At 32.7% G+C, this 17,933-nt stretch overlaps 1 protein-coding gene across 1 annotated transcript; it reads left to right on the top strand.

Moving 5' to 3' along the window:
- The first annotated feature begins 3,502 nt into the window (after positions 1–3,502).
- On the top strand, positions 3,503–6,396 carry LOC107947954 (disease resistance protein At4g27190-like). Its single transcript, XM_016882450.1, has 3 exons — positions 3,503–5,011; positions 5,098–6,027; positions 6,148–6,396. The coding sequence occupies exons 1-3, from the start codon at positions 3,503–3,505 to the stop codon at positions 6,394–6,396; spliced, it is 2,688 nt and encodes an 895-aa protein (XP_016737939.1).
- Positions 6,397–17,933: the final 11,537 nt, after the last annotated feature.

Here is a 17,933-nt window from a genome sequence, read left to right on the forward strand (position 1 = left end):
GGAAAAATAGAGGAATAGTTTCTGAACCTTTGCAACAACTACAATTCAGTCCAGGTAAGTTCGTACGGTTAAATTTAACATTTGTATTAATTGGTGGTTAGTATTATATATAAATATTCTATTGTTGGAAATGAATTATTGTTTGAATTATAATTTTGAATTGGATATTCGGGTTGAATTGAACGTGGGATTTGAGTACATTCGTGTTTTGGTGTATGACGGGGGTTTGGAGTGGAGATGGTATTGGAGGGAGATATCGGCATATTACCCAAGTAAACCGGGGTTCAGTATTTGTTGCGAACTCTTGTGTTTTACTTTCTATTTGACGTGATTTGGGTGGATAAACTCTTACGAGCTTCTGTTTAGCTCTTACGAGCTTCTATTGGCGTGTTTTGGTGGACCAACTCTATGAGCTTCTGTTGACGATGTACTCTTACTCGTAAGTCGTTCTTTGAACAAAAAATTTTGGTAAGGTAATCTGTTAATGAATTTGAAAGATATGTTATTATTTCTTATTAATCTGAACATGGATGAATTTATCGATTGAAGTTGTGAATGACAAGGAGTTCTCTTGGATGGTTATTATTGTTTGAATTATTATAGTTAGTTCGGTAAGATTTATCGTTTAACTCATCGAACTTACTAAGCTTCATTAAGCTTACTTGTGTTGTTTAATGTCATTGTGTTGGGTAATCGAATCGACACTCAAGTTACACTATCCAGCTTATCTCAGTAGTTTTTGGAACGTTTTAATTCAGATTATATGGCATGTATAGGCTCTTATGTTGTTTTGGTTAATGTTTGGATTATGTAAATATTATGATTGATATTTTGTGCAAATATCCAACTTACATATTATATGAGAATGAGGTACAGTTGTTATGCTAGTATGTATGGTGAATATATAATTGAAATGTTGCGATTATGGTACCTTTGATAGGTATTTTGATTAGGTATTGCTTGAGTGAATTGATAATTGAATCAATGTTATTTTATTGTAAAATTGTATATAGTTGTGGTACCAATGAGGGTACATTGGTTAGGCACTTATTAGGTTGGTTTTGATGTGTTTTTTGCTCGATTAATGTCATTTTGAATTGGTATTTTGGTTTGTATTTGAATTTTTTAAGGTCTACGAAAACTTGAAATGGTAAACTTATGTTTTAAGGTTCATTTTGAGGCCACACGGCCTAAGACACAGCATATGTCTTAGTCGTGTGTGACACATGGCCTGAAACATGGGCGTCTATATTAGCCGTGTGTGATAAATGGCCATGCGACACGGCCGTGTGTCCCCTATAGGTTCAAAGCATGCAAGTCGGGTAGTTACATGGCCTGGCACACTGGTGTTTGAGGTCATTTCGAGGGGTACACGCCTGGCACACGACATGGTTTACTGTTTTGTTTGTCCGGTAATGCTCCGTAACCTTGTTCCGGTGATGGATACGAGTTAGGGGATTTACAAACTCCATATAAACAAATTTCCAAATTTCATGTTTTAATGCTTATCTGAACGCCTACTGACCCCACGGAAAGCCTACAGTCATTCGAGATGACATGTACAACCCTAGGAAAAAATTTGAAATTTGGGCTGACACGGCCTAAAATGGCATTGGCCGTGTGTGACGTCGACATACTCCAAATTTGGCTTTCGCCATTCACTGATTTTCGAGTTTTTTATTACACACCTTGACTAATTTTGATGCAGAATCACTCGTAAGAACTCCAGAACCTAAACACGTCAGATAACCATCAACTAAGACGATTTATCAAACTCGATTCACAAAACCAACATAATCTACATCTTAATTAACAAAGCATAATACCCCAAAGACTCCAAACAATGACTTACCTTCCAGAAATCAACAACCCAACAATAATTTATCTCGATGAAAGCGCACTTGGATCCAAGACTCCACCTAAGAAAAACCAACATCATCACAACGACTCCCAAAACAACCCGAAAACATGCACTACACTTAAATACTACAAATCCTTAACAACCGAAAATAATAATAATACAACTCAAAATACTTACAAAATTGCTCCCTTGAATACTACACTAAGATGGCAAACACAAGATCGAACAATGCTAAAAACAACGTTGATAGGAAACCAATAAAATGGAAACAAAACCAAAAGAAAATAGAAAGATGCGAAATGGCAACCCAACACAAGGTAACAAAACCAAAAACAAGGAAAGAAAAAGAATAGAAAAAGAAACAAAATGAATCAGGTTGCAAAACAAGGATGAAGTTGCATGAAAAGGCGAATTGAGGGAGCCAAAACAAATGTGGGGGGTTTTTATTTACTATATATTTATCTTTTTTTTTTTAAAAAAAGAATAGGATAAAATGAGATTCCCTTTCTAAATCCCACCTAACCACCTGAAAACCCACACCAACACCATCACTTGACAGCTGCCCTAAACAAAACAAGGTCAAAATAAAATCACCACACTCCCTACAACGACTCAAACCAAGGACCTCCCCCCACCAACGCCACTTAAACACTAAAGCAAGTGCCAACTAATAGTAGAAGTCATCAAAACAAAAATTTATTACTTCGGGGCGTTACAATTATTATTATTTAATGCCAATTATAATGGCTAACCGCAAAGAAAAAAGTCAAAAAAGGTGGATTTCTTACTAATACCCACAACATTCGTCTTTTATACATGTAATTATGCTTTCCCATTAATTATTAATTATTTTCTCTTTCTTCTTCTTCATATACTTTCCCATTAATTCCTATCACAATTTTGCTTATTTCTATTTTCACCTTCTTCTTCACTGTTTTTAATTTGTTTTGATGTCCAAGGTCTATCACTAATTTTCAAGCATCCAGTCAAGGTAATTTTCTTTCATTTGCTTAATTCATGACTATATAATGATTGTTTTTTATTATCAGCTACTGTTATAGCAGCTAGCTTTGTAAGATAGTCAAGGTAATAAGATCTGAAGCAATGGTTTCATCTAGTGATTATCAACAGTTTTAGATTTTAAGACAGGATGATCAGTAGACATAATCTACTATAGATACAAATTAATACGAAAAGAGCTATGCTTTGTAAGATAGTCAAGGTAATAAGATCTGAAGCAATGATTTCCTCTAGTGATTATCAACAGTTTTAGGTTTTAAGACAGGATGATCAGCAGACATAATCTACTATAGATGCAAATTAATACGAAAAAATCCACCCAGAAGCAATATAATATTGAAATCTCATACTGTTGCACATTTTAGCTCTTAATATTTTGTAATGAACTGTTGCACACTTGAATCTAGCATGTTTTATAGTTTGAGAGGTTGATTCTGGATATACAATGGTGACTAGAATTTCATCATGTTTCTATCTGCCACCCATCCATAGCTCCATCTAATAGACGCCATTGCTTGAAACTTGCATTCATGCTTACACTGACATATCAAAAATCCAATACATTCACAGATTTTCATTATCTGCTACTGTTATATATGATTGCGTTGCAGGGACATAGCAATGGAGTGCGTAGAGCCTTTTTGTGGCATTGCAAGGTGTCTTGGACCTCCTGTTTGTAACTACTTCAAATATCACAGAAAGCTGAATGATTATGTGAGAAACTTCAAGAGGATCAGAGATGAATTGAATTGCAAAATGGAAGATATAGAGCTGCAATTGAAAGCAGAGCTTCGTCGTCCTCTGGGGAAGATAGCGAAGAAGGGAGTTGAAAATTGGTTGAAAGATGTGAAAGAGATGATTAGTGAAGCCCAAGTTGTTGAAAACAAAGTCAGTAACGGGAGATATCTCTGTCGTGCTTGCAACGGGAAGCTGGTTGATGAAAAGACTCGAGAAATGAAGGAACTTCTTGGTAAAGCTCCTAATGCCTCCGAAGGTCTTGTCGTTGATGGTCCAAGTCGTGGGTTGCTGCTGCCAACATCAGAACTAGTTGGACAGGAAGCTGTCAGAAATAAGATTTGGGCATGTTTGATGCAGGAGGAGGTGAGCAAGATTGGGGTTTGGGGGATGGGCGGTGTGGGTAAAACCGCTATCATGAAGCACATCCACAATAAACTTTTGGAAGAACAAAGATTCAAAAGGGTAATCTGGGTTACCATATCAAAGGAGTTCAATGTAATGAAGGTACAAGATGATATTGCAAGTGCGTTGGGGTTGAAGGAATATTTAAACAAAGAAGAAGACAAGCTCAGACGAGCAGCAATCTTGTCAGAAATGCTGAAGAGAGCAGGAAAACATGTTCTAATCCTAGATGATGTGTGGTATGAATTCCCTCTAGAGGAAGTTGGGATCCCTGAGCCAAGTGGCAGCAATGGCTGCAAGTTGGTGTTGACAACCCGTTCGAAGCTTGTCTGTGAGTGTATGGGTTCTATGGTGTTAAAAGTGAAGCGCCTATTAGAAAAAGAGGCATTGACACTATTCTTGAATATAGTTGGACGTAACATAGTTCAAAGTCCAACTATAATGCCTACTTTGAAGCTTGTTGTCAAGGAATGTGCAGCTCTACCTCTTACAATTGTTGTGGTAGCTGGTACCATGAAAGGAGAAGATGACCCTCATATTTGGAAAACTGCACACGAGGATTTGAAAGAGAGAATAGGGAAAGTGGAAGGAGTGGAAGCTAAGGTAATCGAGTGTTTGAAATTTAGTTTCGATCACTTGAAAGATGGGAAAGTAAAAGATTGCTTCTTGTACTGTGCATTATATCCTCAAGATTTTGGAATTAGTAAGGATGAACTAATCGAGTGTTGGATTGATGAGGGATTCATAAATGAAATGGATACAAGACAAGAAATGGAAGACAAGGGCCTTAATATTTTGAAAAAGTTGGAAGATAACTGCTTGTTGGAAAATAGCACCACTAAATCTAGTTCACATTGCGTAAAGATGCATGATGCAGTGAGAGATATGGCATTGTCGATCACAAGAATGAATCCTCGATATATGATACAAGCAGGTTTGCGATTAGATAAGTTACCAGAAAAGGAGCAATGGAGTCCGGATATTGAAAAAGTGTCGCTTATGTGTAACTTCATATCAGAAATTCCCATAGATATGATGCCCACAAAATGTCAACTGCTCAAAACCTTGTTATTCAGCATAACCCTTTCAAGAAGATCCCATATTCTTTCTTTGCAAACATGCCTTGTCTTAGTGTTCTCAATTTGTCCTTTACGAACATCAAGAGTTTACGAAATTCCATCTCTGAACTAAAGAACCTCACAACATTGTTGCTTCGTGGCTGTGCTGGATTAAGAGATCTGCCATGTCTTTCGATGCTTAAAGAATTGAAGAAGTTGGATCTTTGTTGGACTAGTATTGAGGAAGTCCCTGAAGGCATGGATATGCTGATAAAGCTAAGATACATTGATCTTGGAGTGGACAATGAAAAAATAAGTCTAAAAGCAGAGGAGGTAGTGCCATTGGAGAAGTTGGAATGGTTTAACGGACGTTTCAAAGAGATTAATGAACTCAATAAGTTCATCTCCTCAATGCAACAAAGTAAGAAAAATCTCATCAAGTACCATTTACAGTTGGGCATAGCTGATCTGTATGTTGGAAGAGATAAAAGATTAACAATTGGAAAAGTCCACAATTGGGAAGGTGAGTTAATTATGCTCCCAATTGATATTCAGCAGTTGCATATTAGTGATTTCCACTATATGAGAAGCTTAGGCGATAGTATTTCTTGCTTAACAAATGCGGTTGACTTGACAACATGTTCAATTCAGTATTGCGACAGGATAGAGTGTGTTGTTTCCTTGTCTTCTTTTACCTCTTCTTCCACTCATCCATTTCAGAGCCTTGAGGTGTTGGTTCTTGATGCTCTGCCAAAGTTGAGTGCCCTTATTATCAAAGACGAAGGATTTGGTTCAACAACAACATCAACATTGGCTCCGTGTGCTACCTTTTCCCATCTTAAGGAAATCACTCTAATCGCATGCTCAAGTATGAAGACGGTGCTTCCACATTGGTTGCTTCCAAACCTCCAAAACCTGGAAGAAATATCAGTGTATCATTGTGATGAGGTAGAAGAAATATTGGGAGCACCAACATAAGAAGTTAAAGAAAAAGGGAGTGATGCATTAATCAAATTTCATCTTCCCAAATTGAGAAAACTGAGACTATACCATTTATTTGAATTGAAGAGCATTTGCAGCAAATATGGAGTGATGGTTTGTGATTCTCTCCAACTTATCGAAGTTGATAATGGCTGTTATGAACTGAAGAAAATTCCTCCATTTGTTCCCCTTGTTGGCGATGGGCAGCCATATGCATATGCTCCACCTTCTCTTACCATCAGCTCAAACACAGAATGGTGGGAATCGTTGGAGTGGAATGACCATCCGAACTTTAAAAATGTTCTTCAACCCCTTTGGAAGCATCAGAAGCATTAAAGGTATTAACCATTTATCGTTTTTGTTTATTTTATAAATCTAATTTCTCCATGTTAATATAATTTCATGTTTTCCTATTTTTTGGTTAAGATAATGTTAAAAGTGTTGCGGCCCATTGCTCCAAAAGAAGTTGGATGCGGTTGGCCATTGAAGTTATAAAAAAAAAAAGTTTTTCTAAAAAATATTTTTGGGTTTCTTTTACCACATGTGATGGAAAAAAAAAGTTTTTTTTCTCATTAAAATGGTCCAAAAATTATTTAAATTTATAAAACGAAATTAAAACTGTAAAAACATTAAATATATATATATTTTTTTAAAATTAGCACCCAAAACAATCTCTTTGAAAGACTACTTTCTATTTTTTTATAGAGACTAAACTCTTTATTTTTTTTTTAGTTCTGGGACTTGTAATAATTAGTTAGGATTTTATATTATGATGTGTTGTTTTATTTTGTTTTCGGTTTATTCATGTCTTTGTAGGTTGTTCGCAATTTTGGAGTTGAAGATTGTCTAAATCATTTGCGGAGGAGCGATTGCCCTTATATTCTTTTTTTTTTGACTCGGATTGCCCTTATATTCAACCTTAAAATAACGGGACTTTATCTCTTTCTTATATTTTTAAATATTGAGGACAATGTTTGATTTTGATTTGAGTGTGGGGAGATTTACAATGTTTTCATGGATGTTTATCTATTTTCGTAAACTATTTCGTTAGTTACTCTAAATAATGGTTGTTTCTATTTTGGTCATTTTATATATATATTTTTAATTTGATCAATCTAAAAAAGAAATTGATTAAGTTAGTCACTTAACCGTTAAATGGTAACGGAAAAACTAACGGTGCACTTTCATGTATTGTTTTGGGGTGACGAAAATACGAATGACTCCTATTTAGAGTAACTAACAAAAAATTATAGAAATTGAGTGTAGTTTAAGCATTTCGATTATTTGTTTCAATTTGAGAATTAGAAGAATTATTTATGTAATTACAATTATACTATCAACACAGGAAATTAAGATGTAATTACACTTCATTGGTCAAATACGTTTTTGAATTATAATTATGTAATTATTATTTCTTATTCAAGTACATCCTAAACTAAGTCCTACCCTAAATTTATTTTGGTTAAATGTGTACTGTACTAACTTATTCATGTCTTCAAGCAGGTGAAGAAGCAGAATCAATATGATTGTGTTGATCCTCAAATTCCAATTTGTGAGCAAAGCATCAAAGGCAAATTTTGTCCCACTTCTTCAAGGCATTAATTCCTAGTTAATTTGGTTAGTCTTTTTTTGGAGAGATGGTGAAATAAGTCATATGGCATTGAGAATAAAATCAAATTAATTCTAAGATATGAGATAGGTTAATCAATGATAAATTTGATGATACATATTATTTAAAAATAATCATATTTATTTAAAAAATAAAAAAAATTGAATTATAAATATTTTATTATTTATAAATTATGTAAATAATACTAAAAAATAGTTTGTGCATGTAATATAAAATTATAAATTAAAAACTAAATTGCACTTAACATATTATATCAACAACGATTATTATTGAGTAATATTTTCTCGTATATCATTGATAAGAGTGTTCGGGTTTTTATACACGAAGATGATAGTACACGATTTAATCATAAATTCATAAATAAATAAAAAATACAATCAATTTAATTCTGGGAATTACAATTTTAAACAGAATTACACAATAACATTATAATACATTCAATCACATATATATAACCTAAAAGACACCAATAAATTTAAAAATATCGCTTTTTATTAATTAAATGCATCAAATAGAGAGAGCAGAAAAAATTCGATAATCAATATATCCTTGTAAGAAAATTTACCAATCATGCTTTTCTATCCTTAAAATAGTCAAACTTTTGTGGGTAGTTATTAATTAAATCAGTCTTGAGTCTATAACTATTACCTCAACATACATTATTCAATGTTCTACTAAAGTCATGGTGGGGCAATTTAATTTCTTTGTCACTCTGTTCCCTTGACACACTGCAAAGTCTGTCAAGTAAAACATTAAAGAAAAAGAGGGCCAACTATTACCCTTTCTCAGCAGCCTCACCATCTGTTTCAATGCTAAAATTCCACCTCTCCAAGGCCTCATTTGTACCCTTACTCATGACTTCCCAGTCATTCTTTTTCCAATACAATTCCAGAATGTGAATAATGCCCTACACTTTTATTATAACAAAATATCCAAAACCATTTTACCAGAAAGCTGGGCTGTCAGGTTGGAAATGAAGGATTTTACACCTTCATCTTGGGTAACCCCATATTCCTTCACTTTGGCAGAACTTTTTTTCTGGGTCGATTGTACAAAAATGCTAAACAAAAACACTTTTTTTAATTAAACCCTAATTAAGAAAACAAGAAACTCAGAAGTATTTATCGATTCTTCGCTGCATAACCAAGCTGGGCTGCATATATTAGATTTGAATATCAACTTTTTTATTTGACGTTAAGACTGAGTTATTATTCATTGATTTTGTTTTAGAACACTTAATAGTTTTAGTCTTTCAACTTCATCAAGTAAAACCAAGTAGTTTTTTAAATATATGTGTATATTTATACATGTCTTCTTAGATCATTTGCTATTGAAAACAAAAAATTATTATGGAACCTATGTAACAGCCTGATAGTTAAGGGTGTTCATTGTCTTAGGTGTAGCCTGGATTCGAGTTACGTTAATCGAGTTTGTTATTCAAACTTTGTCCTGTTACTATAATTCGAAAAAACAAAAATTTTATGTATATAAGTCAATTAATAAACTTAATATCAAATGCATTAACATATAGTGAATTAAACTCATTCTCTTACACTTAAAAAACAGTCATTTTCATTAAACAATTTTCTATTTAATCTGGGTTATGGATCCACCACATTTTCTTGATATGCGCCTAAACGCTTTTGTACATAAAATCTAGTTCATTTATGGTTTACGACCTAATTATAAACCATAAATAAATAAGTATAAAATACAATCGGTTTAATTCTAGAAACTACAATTTTAAGTAAAATTATACAATAACAAATATTAATATTATAATATATTCAATCACATATACAACCCAAAAGACACGAATAAGTTTAAGAATATTACTTTCTATCAATTAAATGCATCAAATAGAGAGAGTAGAAAAAATTGATAATCAATTTAGTCCTTGTAAGAAAATTTACTAATCATACTTTGATGACTAATTCGACTCTAATAATATAATTCAATTTATATAATTAAAAATTTTACAACATCTAACAATTTCAAGGTGTTACAACAAGCTTCTCACATTAAAAACTTTTCTTAGAAAATGTTAGCATTATAAGGATAATTGTGTTGCCCATTTGGGGATCATGAATAAATATTAACAAATGAAAGAAACCCACATGTTAATAATTGTTCCATTTTCCCACTATTTTAACATACTCAATCTTTGTCCCTAGTTATTAATTCAATTAGTCCTCAGTCTATAACTATTGACTTAACAAACATTATTCGTCATCGTGGGCAATTTTGTTTAAAAAAAAATCAATATGGAAAACTTTTAACTTTTTAATGGAAAAAGTTAATTCTCTGTATGAGTAGAGAACCAAATTTAGAACTCACGAAAAAATAAAATTTATTTTTGAGAAAATAAAACTCATTTGGCATGGTAACTATGTTCGTTCATTAATGTGTCTTTTTAATTAACACATACTCCCTATATATATATATATATGAAAACATAATAAAAGTTCTATTAAAATAAGAAGAATCAAAATAGTAATATTTCAATAAAAAACACAAAGTCTCTCTCTATTACTCATATAGTGGGTGACACACTTCGAATATCTAATGTGTCACTCACCCCTGTATCCAAGTGGGCTTTTTAGGCCTTTTTTTATTTGGTATTATTATATATGTGATCTAGTCATAAAACAAGCCCATATATTTTATTAAACTCAAATATAATTAGTCTCCAATTTACTTTTTAATGGATCGTTTTAATTCCTCCTACGAATGAAATTATGATATATACAACATACTAATATAATCCAACATTTTTTTTACTATATCGAGATGATGTTATTAATATAAAAATCTTTTTAGAATAATTTATATCTCAATTTCAACTTGGACCTAGTTGAACCCTCCAATAGGTCACTCAAGACCTAACAAGTAGCATACCTGGGTAAGAATCTTCACTTAGCTATAAATGCTCAAAGCTATAAATGCTCAAAGGTATCAACATTATTATAGGGGTCTCCTCTAGACTCAAAATTTGGAATATGCTAAACATTCATATTGAGTCTCTCCACTTGACTGATTCTTGGTCTTAAAATGGGTGGATCGGTCTTCCTCGGCACCACTCTCTCCTCCTTCTCCACTCTCATTAATACTGTGTATCAACAATGATGAGGTGAAAGTGAATCAAACATGCGCAAAACCCTTGAAATTCACCCTCTCAATATAAAAAAACCCAAATTTTAGGTTCAAGAGCTTGTATTCGTTGCCTAAAGATTTGGAGATTGATAAATACATAGCTTTTGACACGATTCATGCTAGTTGGATATTTGTTGGCAATCTATTTTTCTTTCGGTAGCATATTGTACGTGTTTCTGTTTGCGTTTTTCTTTTTCTTTTTGGTTGTGGTGCATTGGTCTTTGAGTGGCGTTTTAGAATAGATAATTTTTTCTATGTACGAATTTTGGTGGAATTTGGGGTTTGATTCTTTGATCATGGTTTTCCAGTTGTGATAGTTGATGGGGTTCAAGTGTGTTGTTGCATAGTAAGAATTTCATGATGTTTGCTTGTGGTTCTTCTCTTGTTTTATTATAATTCACCAGCTGACTTTGTCATTCAAGGGCTGGATCCGAGATCTTTTCTTGTTTCATTGATTGAACTTCTTGTTGATTCTTAAAGAGCTCGTATGTTTGTATAACAAATGTATTGCCTGTATAGTACATAAAATAAAAGCATAATAGGGGGATGTTAGACATGGTCATGCTGATTCCACTCAATTATACATTAAAGTAGAACATGTCCTAAATATACAAACATAACGTATGTTAAGTACTTATCAAAACTTGTATAAATGTAGAATATCATGAAAATAGAAATTACAGGAGTTGCCAGGTTCGGAAGATAGGGAATAATGAGCTTGTTTCGGATAACGTGCTCTTTGACTTCAACACAAGTTAGTGTGGCTTGCAAATAATGCACCAGACGTGTTAAAATTGCTTATTGCTTTTAATGCAATTCACCACTATTCTATGGTACATGCAAATGCAAAATATGGTTTGCTCATTACTTGTTCATTACTTCTCGGCTAACCTTTAGATCCATTATTAACTTTTTTTTAATTTCCATTTTATATTGGCTTTTATATTATTGAATGTTGTCACTGAGTGTCGAATGTTAGACTATTTTAAGTTATAATTTGAAGTTGTTCTTGTTTTGTGTGTGCTTTAAATATGTTTGGCTCATTTTCTCCGGTATGATTGTTTGTCTAGAAGAATTAATTTCTGGAAGCTATGCTTGTTTATGAGTCTCACTGCGACCAATATCACTTCAGTTTAAATTACCTATAGCTTGTGTTTTTTTGGTCATCTAAAGCCTTTGGTGACTATCAAGTAAGACATGATATACAATAACATTATTGCAACTCTTGATCACAGAGGTGTAATCCCCTCTGTATGTATGTATATTTAAAAAAAAATGAAATAGCAATTGAAGGGAATCTCAGCGGAGTGCAACACCCAGGCATGTGTATGTTTATTATAAAAAAGAAAGATGGTGGTGAATTAGAGGGACCTGCGAAGGGTCCCACAAGGTTTCTTGCATATGTGTTATTAACAATAAGAAAATGAATGGAAGGGGGAACCCTCCCACGGGCATAACCCTAATATTATATTTTATTAAAAAGAGAGAGAATGATGATTGAAAGTTTTCCATGGACAATTACACTTCACGGACAGTTATTACTCGACATCTATACTTTCACACTAACAGGCGATTATACCTCCGTAGACAGTAAACACTCGGTATGCTTATTTGTACTTAACTATACATGAAAATCTATATGAGTTTGAGAAATGGAACCTATGAGGGTTCCCACGAGTGGTTGTACCACCTTGCATATATGTATAGTCATATAGTATACATGTTACACAAAGGGAACAGACAAAAGGCTCCCACGGATGGTTACTTGTTGTCTACATTTATGTCATATTATAAATTCTACATGTAATTCTATTTCCATTACGTAAATCCAAGTCGAGAAAACTTGGTCGAAGGTTGTGATTTGACATGGCAGGGCCTTACACTCCACGTAATTCTGGCCTGCGAGAGCTACGGTAGTGTGATCGACCTGTGATTCTTAATGTAAGTCTCCCTTATGTGTTTTGGAGCATGATTTATCATGATAGGTCAGTCCAAATTAAAAGTGATCTAATTTGGTTAAAATTTTATTGGACTTTAATTATTAAATAAAGTATAGGTCAAATATGCGTGGATACTATAGTAATTGAGTTCTAATCAAATTCTAATTAATGATGGGCTAATTAGGAATTAGAACTAATATGCCAATATTATAAATATTAGGGTTATGGTCGTCAAATTACACATAAGATATCTTTTCTAATATCTCATCCTTAGGAAATAGCAAATATTCTCTGAATTTATTGTGTGCTAATTTGGAAGACCAAATCCCCAATATCCGGAAAAATTTCAAGGAATTCATGGATTTAGGTACGCTGCTGCATTTAGTTTTATTCTTAATTTATTCTTAATTTATTATTGATGATTTGACATGATAGATCTTGGTTTACAGTTTTAATTTTATTTTAGATTTTATTTTACAATTCTAACAAGTGGCATCCGAGCTTTGTCATGTTGAATTATTGAGAATAAATTGATTCTTTATTAATTTTGGATTGATTTGTTTTTCTTTTTTAATTTTATGGTTTTGATATTTTAATTATATATTACGTTGAATCTGTGAGATTCTTGATAAATTTTTGGGTTTTGATTATTTAAATAAAGTTTTTGACGTTCTTTCTTTCCCCTCTGCCGTTTTTCTTTTTCTCTTTTTCAAACACAATATTTTCTCTCTTTATTAATTGTTTTGGCAAAAATCGTGTGTTCTCGTCGCGAGTTTGTGGATTACGTGCTTTTCGTTTGGTGAGTGGTAGTAAGTTCTGTCAAAGAGGGAGCTCTGCTTATTCTTTTTAGGCCTTGTTGAATCCTCTTTTAAGTGTGGTGCTTGTGTTTTGACAGTAGCAAATCAAGATAATAGGGGCTTCTCTCGTTCAAAATCGTAAGTGAATCGTCGGGGTAATTAAGTAAGTGTTGTATTTTGGTATTGGTTTCGTAGTTACGATTTAGTTGTGAATTAAGTCTGACTCTAAGTGTTGGGTGGTCGATTTTGAGGGTTCAAGGGGCTTGGGAGTGGTTTTGCACCGTAATGTTACCAGTGTGTACTCGAAATGCAGAAAAATGAGATTCGACAAAAGCCAAAAAAAGAATCTGTCAACGCCACATGAGCGTGTAGTCGCCCTTGGGGTAGGCCGTGTACTCGTAGACGGCCGTGTGATCGATGAAGGCTAGGCCGTACGCAGGACACGGCCGTGTGATCGATGAAGGCAAAGCTATGCACAGGATACAGCCATGTCAGAGTGTGGCCGTGTGAGCCACATGAGCTAGGCCAAGTTGGGTTGTGTGGGCCACACAAGCGTGTGTACCCACATGGGCAAGACACACGGGAGTGTCGACTATTGGGCCAAGTCGTGTGGGCCCACACGGGCATATGGGCCCATTTATCTGTATTTTTTAGTAGGGTCGCATAGGTCATCCTAATCGATTGTGGGCCTACCGTAGGGTCGGTAAACGCTATCTAACCCTTAACCTAAGTGATATGTTAGACTGAAAGTTGGTTATGAGCATCCTATGTTTGTATATCTGTTATCTGATTATAAAAGCATCTTTAGCATGACTTATCTGTTAAATTCTGGATGTATTTCTGTTTCTGTTACTAGGGTGGGATGATGTATATTGGAGGAAGTGCTCTGAAAGGCAGTTCTGCCTATTATCTGGCAGCATGGCTGCATTATATTTGTTATGTGCCGCATCGGTACGACTTGGTGTGTAGGGCTGGGTGGGTGTTTTAAACCCCACATGGTGTGTAGGGATGGTCGGAGATGGTGTGTAGAGGATGGGGGTAGGATATCTGATTTCTGATTCTGTTTTGCATATTTGCATCTGTATCTGAGATGGGCTTAGGCCCGAACATGTATCTGTATCTATAATTGGCTTAAGCCTGAATCTGTATCTGTCTGATTCTGATTCTCTGTCTGTGTACATATTTAATTTTGTGGGGTTGTACACTGAGTTTACGTAAACTCACTTTTTTCTGTTTATTCTGTTCAGGTAATCCAAAAAGTTAAGCGAATCGGTGCAGTAGAGGACTCGACGGTGACCACTGTTCTATAAAACTGTTTTGAAATATTATATTCTAGGTTTATATTTTGTGTAATTCAGACTTTATGTACTGTTTTCATTTTAATTTGGGTTAGATTGTGACATTATGATTTTATAACTGCAAAACGTGTTACAACTCGGATTTTATCAAAAGTAAGGGTTTTCTAAAATTTAAGACGGTTTTCCTAAGCTTCCAATAAAATGAATGTTTTAAGGCAATGCAATTAACTGGAAACATGTTTTAATTAAATGAAAGCAATTTAAGGGTTTTTTATAGAGTTTGCTTCGTATTCAAAATCCCTTCCGTATGACATTGCCAGATTCGACCATAACGTCTAGGCCGAGTTTGGGGTGTTACACATACATTTACAAGTAAGTCTTTAGCCATTTTATTTTTCTATAGATTTTTTTTATCATGAGAGCTTGATTAAGCTAGCTCATGTATCAATTTTCTCAATTGGTGAAATTATGCTTAGGTTATCAAAAGGACTAAATTGCAAAACTTGATTGTTAGCTTTTTACATTAGGGACAAAATTGAATAAAATAAAATTTTTTATGAAATTGTGGTAGGAATAGAAAGTATAAGGTTCCTAATGAATACATGTGAAATCAAATTTTATTCTGAAGCTTTAAATCAAAATTTTTGCTTATCTCGGGTTTACGACTAAATTGAATAAATTGTAAAATATGCATGATTTGGTATTTGATTGTGAATTGGATGAAAATTGATAGTGTTATATGTTTTGTGATCGTACGTAGCTAATATCGACACTGAGCCCTCGAAAGGAAAAGGAAAAGTGAGAGTTGTTGACGAGTGACTCAAGACTACAATTTGTACTTTTATGATTCAGGATCGTATTATTTGTTTGCATATACATTGTTTATTGAATGAGGAAATGTCAAGGTGAGTATATAATGAAAATGTAAATTGTTGTGTTAGGCTTGATGTGAAATATTGAGATAGAAGACTAAAATTAATAAAATGGAAAATGACATGAATTACTTTGAAATGTGATATGTGATATGGAAAATTGAGTAGAAATATGTTATATGGAATGAAACATAATGTGTATTGATAATGAATTGGATTGTGATTAAGGTTGTGATTGTGAAATGATATATGTATTGAATTATAAAATGAAATTGGACATTGGTACCTTATTATCTAGTCTGTTTGAGTCAGATAGTTAACGTGTCATAGGATTAGATTGTCTACGAGTTTGTGCACTTATGCACCAGAATGCACTTTGTGTTCCAGAATGCATTTTATGTTCTGGTATGCACTTTGAGCATCAAGATGCACCTCGTATGCCAGTATGTGTTTTGTGCTTCATGTGCTTCATGTGCCAATATGCACTATATGTGCCAATTTCTGTTACTTCAGTTTATTTGATTATGCACTTCGGTGCTAGTTTGGTGTGTTGTTTGGACGATCCGTGTATTCGTTTGAGTCCTTTTAATAGGGATTATAAATGGTAAACTAGGTAAATGATATAAAAATGAAATGGTATGATGATATGGAACCACTTGTGTACTGATGTAAATCAAAACAAAGAACTATGTAAATGGTTATGCGTAACAGTTGAATACGAGCCTTGGGGGCCGAAGCAAATGTGAATGACTTAATAGACTTCAGAAAAGTTTTATATGCATGGCGTCATTGGTTCAAATTTCATTATGGATAATTTTTTATTGATTTATAAAAATATGAAAAGACGAAAGCACCGTCATAATCTTATATCTTACTTTACAAATAAAATTATTTTTTCGTAATTTCTTACTGAGTTGGGACTGACCGATGGGTTAAACCAATACAGTAAAAGACTTAATATATAGTATAGATAAAAAGGTTTTAAACTAAAATTTTTAAAAGAATTTAGGTAAACTACACCATTAGTCGTTCAAGTATGGGTAAGTTTTCATTTTAGTCACTTAACTAAAAAAGAGTTACAATTTGGTCGCTAGTGTTTTTGAAATTGTTTGTTTTTTTTCACTTGACTATTAAGTGGAACTTGTTAGTTGGTATAATAATAATTCTAGTCCTCTATTTTTATATTTTCTATCAATTTGACCTTGATTTTGTATAAAATTATAAAAAAACTAAAAATTATTTATAAAATAGGAAAATGTATATAAAAACTCTAAAAAATAAAATCTTGAATATGTTTTTGAATAACTGAATTGTATGAAAAATAAAGATAATTATAATTTAATAGAATCCAATAACAAATTAAAAATAGAACAAATCAATGTTTCTTAAAACCAAATTAGTAATAATTTCAAGTTGAATTGCATGCCCTTAAAGAATATTTAAAACTGATATTATAGAGGCTTATGAAATTGACCTTGATGTCATTTTTTTTAATCAAAAGAATACAAAATATACCACAAAAAATTTATTTTTCAAACTCAATTCAAATTTTCATTACATTTAAATTACTTTTCAAAACCAAACTTATAAAAATAAAATATATTCGAAATTTTATAGTTTCTTATAACTTAAAAGCTATGTCAAGAAATAAAAGAGGTAAAAAACAAAGACATATAATTTTTCTTAATGTTTTTTTTTTTATATATTCTGTTTAAAGAATGGGTATTGGATATTTTGGTATAAATAATATAGAGAATTTTAAGGGTTTAAAAAAAATTTACGCTCATTTTCTCTCACTTTATTTAATTTTAAAAATTTTATCTACTTTAATTTAATTTTTAATTTTATAATGTTCTAAAATTTTAAAAGTAATTTCATTTTTTTACCATTTTATATATTATCAAAATCAAATTGACTGATATAAAAATTAAGGACTAAAATTGTTATTATTCCAATTTAAAAATTAACATATGTAATAAGTTGTCCAGAATCCAAAATTTAATACTGACAACTTCAACAATGCAAATAATTTAGTAATGGGGTGCGAATAACTCTACCTTATACAACTCATTGACTTGTATATTTAATTTGAAGTTTTAACTTATAATTATGCATTCTTATACCCTGCTGTCCCAACTATTATTTTTATTAAATATTATTTAATGCCAACTTCAATGATTTTG

Source organism: Gossypium hirsutum, chromosome A04 (genome assembly GCF_007990345.1).
Source record: "Gossypium hirsutum isolate 1008001.06 chromosome A04, Gossypium_hirsutum_v2.1, whole genome shotgun sequence".
NCBI lineage: Eukaryota > Viridiplantae > Streptophyta > Magnoliopsida > Malvales > Malvaceae > Gossypium > Gossypium hirsutum.